Source organism: Electrona antarctica (assembly GCF_951216825.1).
Source record: "Electrona antarctica genome assembly, chromosome: 15".
In the NCBI taxonomy this organism is placed as follows: Eukaryota; Metazoa; Chordata; class Actinopteri; order Myctophiformes; family Myctophidae; genus Electrona; species Electrona antarctica.
Window position 1 is genome coordinate 34,809,103 of NC_136796.1, and position 11,929 is coordinate 34,821,031.

The 11,929-nt window shown below is 42.7% G+C and overlaps 1 protein-coding gene across 4 annotated transcripts in view; it reads right to left on the reverse strand.

The window, feature by feature from the left end:
* The window catches only part of LOC306937797 (RNA-binding motif, single-stranded-interacting protein 3-like), a 572,911-nt gene that overhangs the window by 44,162 nt on the left and 516,820 nt on the right, over nucleotides 1-11,929 (reverse strand). For all 4 annotated transcript variants that reach the window (XM_079521750.1, XM_079521751.1, XM_079521749.1 and 1 more), the window contains one exon: nucleotides 4,269-4,319. In XM_079521750.1, coding sequence (XP_079377876.1) covers nucleotides 4,269-4,319 — 51 coding nt within the window. The remainder of the gene's footprint in view (nucleotides 1-4,268; nucleotides 4,320-11,929) is intronic.

Genomic DNA, 11,929 nt, shown 5'->3' on the forward strand with positions numbered 1-11,929 from the left:
ACCCACAGCACGGGTGATTCGTAACCCACAGCACGGGTGATTCATAACCCACAGCACGGGTGATTCATAACCCACAGCACGGGTGATTTGTAACCCACAGCACGGGTGATTTGTAACCCACAGCACGGGTGATTTGTAACCCACAGCACGGGTGATTCATAACCCACAGCACGGGTGATTCATAACCCACAGCACGGGTGATTCATAACCCACAGCACGGGTGATTTGTAACCCACAGCACGGGTGATTCGTAACCCACAGCACGGGTGATTCATAACCCACAGCACGGGTGATTCGTAACCCACAGCACGGGTGATTTGTAACCCACAGCACGGGTGATTTGTAACCCACAGCACGGGTGATTCGTAACCCGCAGCACAGGTGATTCATAACCCACAGCACGGGTGATTCGTAACCCACAGCACGGGTGATTTGTAACCCACAGCACAGGTGGGACTAACGGGAGGTCTGCCTTAAGGGCAGTCCCCGTCAGGAGGGAAGAAGAGAACACAGCTTCAAGCCAACATTAGCACCTCAGGCATGATTTAAGCTAAATGAAATGCTTCCGGCAGAAGGTCAGGATCAATTATGATCCCTGGGCTTCAAAATAAAGTGTTTAAGTCCACATTATGTTACTGCTGTACAGCATTAAGAAGGCTCACAGGAGGAGAGACGTCACACACAGGTAAACACACCATATAGAACATAATGAAACGCAAATGTAGTGCAAATTGCCGCAAGACTAAATATGATGTATAAAGTCTTTATGTCATATTAAGGGGTTTAGTTTTGTTTGCGTCAAGGAAAAGACCATTTTGGGCCAGCCTACTTCAACACTAAAATAACGGCATGCCTCGCAACGTGAGGCACTGTGAGCTTGTAGATTTGCTATTTTCACAATTTTTTATATATATATTATTTCTTATATTATTTGACAATTTGGCCAATGTTTTCACTTCACTGTCATCTGGGAACCCCACCGTAAAATCATGTGGAGAATGGGTTGAGAAGCACTGCTCTAATGCACCGGCTGGCAAAAAGGCTCTTGACAAAAATATTAACAAGAACAACAGACGGCCCATAAATGTCTGCCTATTCAACGCATCGCTGAACACTAAAACACCTTGTAATCACCTCATATATCGCTTCAATTAACTGAGGCGCCAGCGTTGTTCATCACATGATCACACAACAAACAAACAAATAAACAAACCAAGAGGTTGTGTTACCTCAACTGGAGATCTGTATACAAATACAATAATACAAATAAAAATAAACTGAAAGACTACATCTTTTACCCTAATGGAGACTCATTCTATTGATACAGTAGGTATACTTATTCTGAGATATAGAATGATATGGAGACTGATTCTACGATATGGTGATTGATTCTAGGAGACAGTATTGTGGAGACAATACTGTATCGGCCATAGCCACTTGCCCAAAATGTGCCGACCTCATCACATTTGTGATGATGGCTATGACCCGTTTTTAGCCCGAAGGACACATCACATCATCATCAATGGGGAATCCAAGCTAATATAAACTGCAGGCTTTCTATTCCTGAAAAGTTGCAATGCGATAATGGAGAAGCCATCACTCTCATGATAATTTTAAAAAAAAAGAGGAAAAAGAATAAAGCCTAATGATGATGTCACTGGTGGGTTTCTGAAGTGCCCACAGCCCTCCTATATGAGACACAGACCGAGTAGAAAAACATTGTGCCATTTTATATTAGTGACCAATAATATGAAGATAAGTTGAAAAGTGGTCCTTTAAGGACGTTTCAGCAAACAAAGTGAACTCTTCAACCTGAAGGGCATCAGGAAGTGGCGTGGCCGTGCAGCCTGGCATCTCTGAGGCAGAACAGGCAGCCTTGTCTGGCTGCTGAGCTGAATCTAATTAATACTAATATATGACTGTGTGACTCTGTCTGGCTTTGGCGTAACCCTGAGCAACCGTCTGGTAAAATGTTGCTGAGTCACTGCAGCTTGGTTGGGCCAAACCCTCCCTCCCGCCACCAAACCCTCCCTCCCGCCACCAAACCCTCCCTCCCGCCACCAAAATGTGTTTGTATGCTTTATTATAGGAAAGACGGTTCCAAGCAGCTATCTATGAGCCGTGGTGGAAAGTAACCAAGTACATTTACTTAAGTACTGTACTTAATTAATCCATTTTGTACTTTCCAATTTCCAATACTTTTACTTCTACTACACTACATCTCGGATCCAAATATTGTACTTTTACTCCACTACAATTATTTGAAAACTTTAGTCCTAGTTTCTGATTATGATTACAAAACTTACATTAAACACTTCAGCCCCATATACATTTCGGCCATTTGAAAATAGCCGATCTACAAGCTCACAGTGCGTCGCATCGTGACGCATTGGGGACAGTCTGCATAATGACTATACTTTTGGTACTTTAAGTACTTCATTTTGATGCCAATATACTTTTGTACTTTTACTCAAGTACATTTTGAAAAGGATGTAATTTTATATTACAGTATTGATACTTTTACTTACGTAAAACAGTACTTTTTCCACAACTGGTTTGTATGCTTAGGAAAGACAGTTCCAAGCAGCTATCTATCACAGAGGAATAACATGACTCTGTCAAGTCTTTATGGCACACCAACCGCAGAAGTAGAACCATCATCTCGCCGGCTGTCAGACGTCTGCGCGTGCATGTGTGTGCGTATATGGTATGTCGTTTCGGCAGGGCAGAAACCTTATATCTCCATTATTATTATATATTTTTTTGTAAATGAATGGCCTGCTTTGTTGATGTACTCACACAAAATAGCAAAAAAATAGCCAATCTACAAGCTCACAATGTGTTGCGATGCAACATATAGCCAATATACAAGCTCACAATGTGTTGCGATGCAACATATAGCCAATATACAAGCTCACAACGTGTTGCGATGCAACATACAGCCTACAATCTACATATTGCTCACCAGGCTCACCGGGGGTCTGCTATTTTCAGCATGCAACCAACCATACGATCACTTGTCTTTTAGTTCTACTGGATCTCGTGTCCACTAGTCTCCGTCAGAGTCTAGTTTTTATTTGATGACGAAATTGTCGGTATATAAAAGGTCCCTGCACACTGAGTGCGTTTTTCGGATTTTTAGCTGCGTTTCTCCATCAGTTTTCCGAAAAACGCGTCCAATGTGCAACCACCTCTAGTCTTAGTTTAAGTCATCGTAGCTTCATTTTTTATATCGTTTTCGTCAGTGAAAAAAGGTAGTCGATGAACATTTTTCATCACAGTTTTGGTCGACGAAATCAACACTGTTTGGACATACAGTTGGAGGCCATCGATATTGTCCTTTTCTTTTTGCTGAGGTTTGCGTGATCTGCGCAAAAGGACAGTTAACACATTTTGGGCGGGAACCCCTTTTGGTGTTTTAAACATTATGTTATAATTTAGCTATTGAAAAATAGCAGATCTACAAGCTCATAGCGCGCCACCGAGTGGCGCGCTATGAGCTTGTAGGTCTGCTATTTTTGAAAAATCGTGAAAATTTAGAAGGATTTTTTCAGGATTTAGAAGGATTTTTAAAATGTTGAGGTCAGGCCTAAATGGGTCAAATGATAAGGGACAATATCGGTGGCACCTAACTGTACAAGGTTTCAATCCGACAGCGTACGATGTGCATGTGCGTGCACGTTATGTGGGCATGCATGCATGCATGTCTGACAAATGGACCGGGCCGGCAGCCACAGATCGAGGAGCAACATGCATTTAAAAGAAGACTTTCCAGACAGGGGTCTTTAGTATTTTTCCACGTCTTTTTAACAACTCTAAATATATCAAGACGTCTCTTCCAACGTTGTAAACTATTCTTGAGCGAAGGGCTTACTGCCTAATGATTCCCTCCTAAAGCCATTAAACTACGCTGAGCCAGACACCGAGCAGAGAGAGAGACACCGAGAGACAGAGAGAGAGAGAGAGAGAGAGAGAGAGAGAGAGAGAGAGAGAGAGAGAGAGAGAGAGAGAGAGAGAGAGAGAGAGAGAGAGAGAGAGAGAGAGAGAGCATGATTCATGATCATTAGTGAGCAGTTGTGTACAGTAATAAAGTACATTTACTTGGGTACTGTACTTTTTTTTTTAATATCTGCACTTTACTGGCGTATTGTGTGTGTGTGTGTGTGTGTGTGTGTGTGTGTGTGTGTGTGTGTGTGTGTGTGTGTGTCTTTGATATACTGGAGTTGACTGTAAATGTGCTGTACTGTAGGTGAATGGTGCAGACTTACGGTTGGTTGCATAACATATTGTTGATGAGGCATCCAGGACGTACTCTGGACCTGCGAAAAACACAAATAATTGCTGTTGAGTGAAATTAATTACCACCTCAGCTCATTCACACAAACACGCTGCCGTTAAATACAATACTGAAAACAGGCTGAAAGTGTGAGAAGTACAGCTACAGTAGAGTGCTGCTTGGAGCGCAGATCCCTGCCAGGTCGGGTTGCCTATACCCAGGGCTGTCAGTCATCATGGGGTGCAGCCGCCCAGCATGGGTTTAAATGCAATCTCTTTTGGCCGCTGTCGTTGCAGGGGATACACGGAAATACCTGATTGCCACCAGGTGGCTCCACTCAGTATAATGCACGAAAATGAGACTCTTTAGAGAGCTGTGAACTCGCTCGTTAACAACAGCTGTCAGACGATAAATAAAATACTATTAATTCTGGATTAAGAGACATTAAGAAACCCGAGATTTCCCGAGTTTGGCAAAAGAGGGTTTAAGCAATAAACCTGAGAAATAACGGGTTTGGCATAGATTGGGTATAGTATAGTATAGTATAATATTGGTATACTGTATATTGCTGTTATCGGGCAGCAACCCTGTATCTCCATATTTCATCTTTTTATGTTTATATAAATAAATGCTGAATGTTATTCTTCACCTTATGACAGTGACACACAATAGTAATGCAAAATAGGTGGTGAAGGAATCTCTTTTTTTAAGCATTTATAGAAAAATGTGACCTTTTGTACATTTGTAATGATTAGTGTGAGATGCGATGCTTCTGTTATGTTTAAAACTAAGTTTGCTGTGAGGAGAATATTGGAAGCCGTCTCCTCCTCCTCCTCCTCTGGGGAAGCAGCAGTGTTCTTTGAACAAATATTCTCATTCATGTTCTGAAATCCCATCAGTGTCCCGTCTTTGCCTTATTTGTGTCTTGCTCTTTTTATGGATGGACACATTTCTCTATATCCTCTGATTGAGGAACCAGAACATAATATGTTTACTCTTATGTGCCCGTACCCAGACGATGCAACAACAAAGAATACATTGAGATATAAACTACGCCAGCTGATTCAAGTGTCTTTTGTTTTTTTATAAATATTTAACCAACCAAAGTATTTACAAGAGACCTGTGACTAAATACCGAGAAAAAAAAGTTCTGCAGGCCAGGGACCAATGGCTCTAGGTGCTCTTTGGTGATACAAGGAAATATGACCAAAAAAAGGTTTTGAAAAAAGTACTGACCCTGTAGTGTAGTCTATAGACCTGATTCCGGCATTGGAAAAATTGTTGCCTTGTTCAAAATGAAGCTCTAATATGTTTGGATGTCTTTTCTTTGCAAGTCTGCGATCGAAAACAAATTTGTTTTTGTCATAAATAATAACTATATTATTGGATCCCTGCCCATTTCCAGAAAAGTTTTGGACAGCAACGATATACAATCCATCAAATGATCAGTTTAGTTTTGGGGCTTGGAACCATAATATTGATGGCTCCAATGCGCCAGTCTGTGCTCAGTAAAACAGTGATAAACTATCCTGTGCTCAGTAAAACACTGATAAACTATCAGACTGAATTCCAACGTCAGTCTGAAGGCCTGGCGTCAACCCAGCAAGTTGAGAGATGAGACAGAGAGAGTCTCTGTTCTCTGAGGCCTGGTGTGTGTTCACTAATAATAATAATATATAGACAGACCAGAGAGATTGACAGCCATAGATTGACAAGAACAGATGGAGAGTGAAAGAGAGAGAAATAGAGAGAGAGAAAGACGTATCTCAAGATGGAGACAAAAATGAACAAAGACTCTGGTGGAAGCATGGGTGAGGGTGAGCTATTGGAAGATAAAGAATGGTTCTGTCCATACGTAGATAGATAGATAGATAGATAGATAGATAGATAGATAGATAGATAGATAGATAGATAGATAGATAGATAGATAGATAGATAGATAGATAGATAGATAGATAGATAGATAGATAGATAGATAGATAGATAGATAGAAAAGCCTGGTGTAGCCCGGCCGTAAAGGACGACTTCAAATCCGACCCATGCCATGGTTCTCTGCATCTGTTCTAGTCAGGTAATGTAGAAGCTATCAGTACATAGAAATAGAGGCATTACCCATAAAAACGGCATATCAATCCACTTAAAGACCTACATATTTACCGGGACTGATCTGTGGACTGATCTGTTCCTATATCTATTACGATCTATTATACATGTATGATGTGTCTATATATATCTTTCTATCTATGTATTTCTCTTCCTATGTTATCTTATTTACAATGTGGATTCACCCAATACATAGGAATTTGTGTTGAGGTCATCCCGACTTTAGGATCAAGCCAGATTATAGATACCAACATGCATTTGGGCTCCACGTGAGAGCGATTTGATGATCCTGAAGCAGCTGTCAGTACATGCATTCATATTCCATGAATAATGTCTGACTGCTTTAATGACAAGGTTGAGGACAGCACCTTTTTCATTCTAAAATGCAGGCCAGGTGATATTTATTGAAGCTAAAATGGTTCAATAAATCTCTGCTATTCTGCATTTCCTTTCTTGAGAGTGATCTCCCTCTATGATAAAGCCGTAGCTACTGGTAACGTATTATGATTATCTGTTATTATCTGTCTAAGAAAGACAGACAGACAGACAGACAGACAGACAGACAGACAGACAGACAGACAGACAGACAGACAGACAGACAGCTGAAGATAAGTACAAACAAACATCCAGGGAGGAATTAAGAGGGCTTGGAGCAGACAAACAACACAGACTGGTCATTGATCCTGCTAAAATGATTAGATTAAACAAAGACAAACGGCGGTAATCTCCTATGAGCAGCAACGAACGGTCCTCTGAGCCGGATCACAACTCACGATGCGCATCTCAAACTAAAAGTAAGGGTATTGTCGCTGTCAGCAGGTGGAAACCTTTTGCTAAAACTGTTACTTTTCAGCATGCAAAAAAAAACACGTGCTCCAATCAGTGGTGCAAAGTAACCAAGTCAATTTTAGGGATGTCCTGGTCGCGTTTTTTTGCTCCTGATCCGATTCCGATCATTTCATTTGGTGCATCTGCCGATACCGATTTTTCATCACAATAGTACAATATCCCAAATCACAGACAATATCCAGTTTAATATCATGATATGGATTTAATATTGATACTAGGGATGTCCCGATCATGTTTTAAGGCTCCCGATCCAATTCCGATCATTTGAAAATTACGTGATCGGCCCCAATTTCTGATCACCCGATCCGAACAGTATACATTTACTTGCTGTACTTAACTACAATATTGAGGTATGGAGCCAATTAATTATTATCTTGTCAAAAAGCTCTTGGTATAATACATTTCTTTGGTAAAAATATTAATACAACCCACAGACACACTTACCGGTAACCATCTACAGGCTCATGAGTCTAATCTATCTTTTAACACCGCAAAAATGAGCCTGTACACTACAACTACGAATTTCACCCACCTTACTTGTAATGAGATGTGACAAAAATATAAAGATTGATTCTGATTATGAATTCAGCCCTGATGAGTGCAACTTTAGCACAACACTCTTGAACGTCAAAGTAGGGCATTCATTTGTGAAAATAAATACATAAAAAGGTTGAAATCGGTGTTGATGTTGACAGCAATTTTTTATTTTAGTTTAGTCATAGTCTTTGAATTTGTCATATTTTAGTCATCTGAAATGTTTGAGTTTTAGTAGTTTACTAGTTTTTGTAGACTAAATATCATACGATTTTAGTCGACTAAATCTGCAGTTAATTTAGTCGACTAAAGTGTATTTTGCGGGCCTTGATGGCATCGTAATGGTTGATTTACTTCATTTGGTCTGGGAACAGGTCATTTGTTCTGGGAACAGGTCATTTGGTCTGGGAACAGGTCATTTGGTCTGGGAACAGGATTGGGAACAGGTCATTTGGTCTGGGAACAGGTCATTTGGTCTGGGAACAGGTCATTTGGTCTGGGAACAGGTCATTTGGTCTGGGAACAGGTCATTTGGTCGGTCTGGGAACAGGTCATTTGGTCGGTCTGGGAACAGGTCATTTGGTCGGTCTGGGAACAGGTCATTTGGTCTGGGAACAGGTCATTTGGTCTGGGAACAGGTCATTTGGTCTGGGAACAGGTCATCTGGTCTGGGAACAGGTCTGGGAACAGGTCATTTGGTCTGGGAACAGGTCTGGGAACAGGTCATTTGGTCTGGGAACAGGTCTGGGAACAGGTCATTTGGTCTGGGAACAGGTCATTTGGTGGGAACAGGTCATTTGGTCTGGGAACAGGTCTGGCAACAGGTCATTTGGTTTGGGAACAGGTCATTAAGGTCTGGGAACAGGTCATTTGGTCTGGGAACAGGTCATTTGGTCTGGGAACAGGTCATTTGGTCTGGGAATTTTCATTTTTTCATGTTCCCTGACTGACCTCCTCACCCTGGCAGACTACTCCTGGATCCTGTGCTTCCATTTAAACACATCCTTCCACCAGCAGCCATGCCACCAGTTCAACATTCAGTCAGTCATTAGATCCAAACAGCCAGACAATCAGTCAGGCTATAACAGCCGTCATCACAGTCAACCACTGATCCCTTCAGCCATGCATCCACCCTGATATATGCATCCACCCTGCTATATGCATCCACCCTGCTATATGCATCCACCCTGCTACAGGTATATGCATCCACCCTGCTATATGCATCCACCCTGCTACAGGTATATGCATCCACCCTGCTATATGCATCCACCCTGCTACAGGTATATGCATCCACCCTGCTATATGCATCCACCCTGCTACAGGTATATGCATCCACCCTGCTATATGCATCCACCCTGCTATATGCATCCACCCTGCTATATGCATCCACCCTGCTACAGGTATATGCATCCACCCTGCTATATGCATCCACCCTGCTATATGCATCCACCCTGCTATATGCATCCACCCTGCTATATGCATCCACCCTGCTATATGCATCCACCCTGCTATATGCCCTGCTATATGCATCCACCCTGCTGCATCCACCCTGCTATATGCATCCACCCTGCTATATGCATCCACCCTGCTATATACATCCACCCTGCTATATGCATCCACCCTGCTATATGCCCTGCTATATGCATCCACCCTGCTGCATCCACCCTGCTATATGCATCCACCCTGCTATATGCATCCACCCTGCTATATACATCCACCCTGCTATATGCATCCACCCTGCTATATGCATCCACCCTGCTATATGCATCCACCCTGCAAACCTGCAACAACATGGAAACTATCAGCCAAACTATACTGTATACCACAGAGACACCACGGAGGCAGACAGACAGACAGTGTAGCAGACAGACAGACAGTGTAGCAGGCAGACAGACAGACAGTGTAGCAGGCAGACAGTGTAGCAGGCAGACAGACAGACAGTGTAGCAGGCAGACAGACAGACAGACAGACAGACAGACAGACAGACAGACAGACAGACAGACAGACAGACAGACAGACAGACAGACAGACAGACAGTATACCATGTATCTATCAATCTATCAGTGAGGCAATCTTTGAGAGAGCTATTATATAGGTAATCTGTACCTCTGAGAGTCTGAACAGAAGGACAGACAACCAAAGAGACAATCAGACTATCAGAGGGACAAACCATACCAGGGAGACATTCTACCAGGGAGACATTCTACCAGGGGGAGACATTCTACCAGGGAGACATTCTATCAGGGAGACATTCTACCAGGGGGAGACATTCTACCAGGGGGAGACATTCTACCAGGGAGACATTCTACCAGGGAGACATTCTACCAGGGAGACATTCTACCAGGAGACATTCTACCAGGAAGACATTCTACCAGGGAGACATTCTACCAGGGAGACATTCTACCAGGGGGAGACATTCTACCAGGGAGACATTCTACCAGGAGACATTCTACCAGGAGACATTCTACCAGGAGACATTCTACCAGGAGACTTCTAACAGGGAGACATTCTACCAGGGGGAGACATTCTACCAGAGAGACATTCTACCAGGAGACATTCTACCAGGGAGACATTCTACCAGGGAGACATTCTACCAGGGAGACATTCTACCAGGGAGACATTCTACCAGGAGACATTCTACCAGGAGACATTCTACCAGGAGACATTCTACCAGGGAGACATTCTACCAGGAGACTTCTACCAGGGAGACATTCTACCAGGGGGAGACATTCTACCAGAGAGACATTCTACCAGGAGACATTCTACCAGGAGACATTCTACCAGGGAGACATTCTACCAGGGAGACATTCTACCAGGAGACATTCTACGAGGGGGATACATTCTACCAGGGGGAGACATTCTACCAGGGGGAGACATTCTACCAGGGGGAGACATTCTACCAGGGGGAGACATTCTACCAGGGGGATACATTCTACCAGGGGGAGACATTCTACCAGGGGGAGACAGCTGACAGTGGCATCATTTCAGCAAAAGCTAAGGTACTGTATGGCCAGTTCACGGCGTGCAGCGCACGTGCATGTGTCGTGCCCGTGCGTGCTCTGCGCACACACACGCACTGAACGTTTTGCGGCTACGTGCGGTAATTTGCCTCTTTTTTCAGCCTATTTTCTTCCATTTTCCATTTTTTACGTGCGGTTATTTGCCGACCACAGAGACACAGCTGGCAAAGACTGAGACAGCCTATCATAGAGACGTCCTGCCAGAAGAGACAGCCAATCATAACAGTAGATCAGTGGTTCCCAATCTTTATAGCCCGTGACCCAAAAGAGAGATTAGACATTTGCCCGGGACCCAAACTATTGAAAATAGCAGATATACATCTTGTAGATCTGCTATTTTCAATATATACTTCTGAAATACGTTTTCAAATTTGTGTAATAATTTCTTCGATTATTTTGTTTATTTCTTCATAAAAATACTGGGAAATAAAAAATAATCATAATGTTGCTTTTTTGGGAATGTTTGGAAACGTTTTTTAAGAACAGGTTGCTTTGAGGGAGCAATCTGATTGGTTGAAACATCTTTCTAGACGTGCTTAAACCATGATATAGGAACGGCTAATCAAAACAAATAATTAAGCCGTGCTTTTCTCTCAGAGCGCAGCAGACTCGGTGTATAGTTATAGGCTATATAGTTTCTTGGGACATTTGTGGTCATAGTGACTACATCTGTCATTGAAAAATTATGCAATGAATTATTATATTCAGCGACTCTTAGTTTTAAGGGTAACTGTTGTATAATTGCAATATTACACTCGAGGGTGTTCTTTATCGTCATTAATGAATGACGATAAAGAACACCCGTGTAATATTGCTTAATTAAAAGCTAAATGTAGGAAACCAATAATAAAGGGACCCATACAAATGTGTCGGCGACCCACAGAGGGGTCCCTACGACCCACTGCTTGGGAACCAGTGATATTAGAGACAGCCTCTCACAGAGAGATCCAGCTGTACAGCTACAGCGATGGATACCAGACGAGGTCACACGCAGGACACAGGAGGCTGGCCTGGGATGTGTGCCATGCCTGACTGTCACATGGAGTATCAAAGGGCTTCCCAGAACACACAGACAATTATCATTAAAAGCTGCCTCATGGATAACATTAAAGAACACAGCCATATCCTCTTCAGGGGGTCATGTACC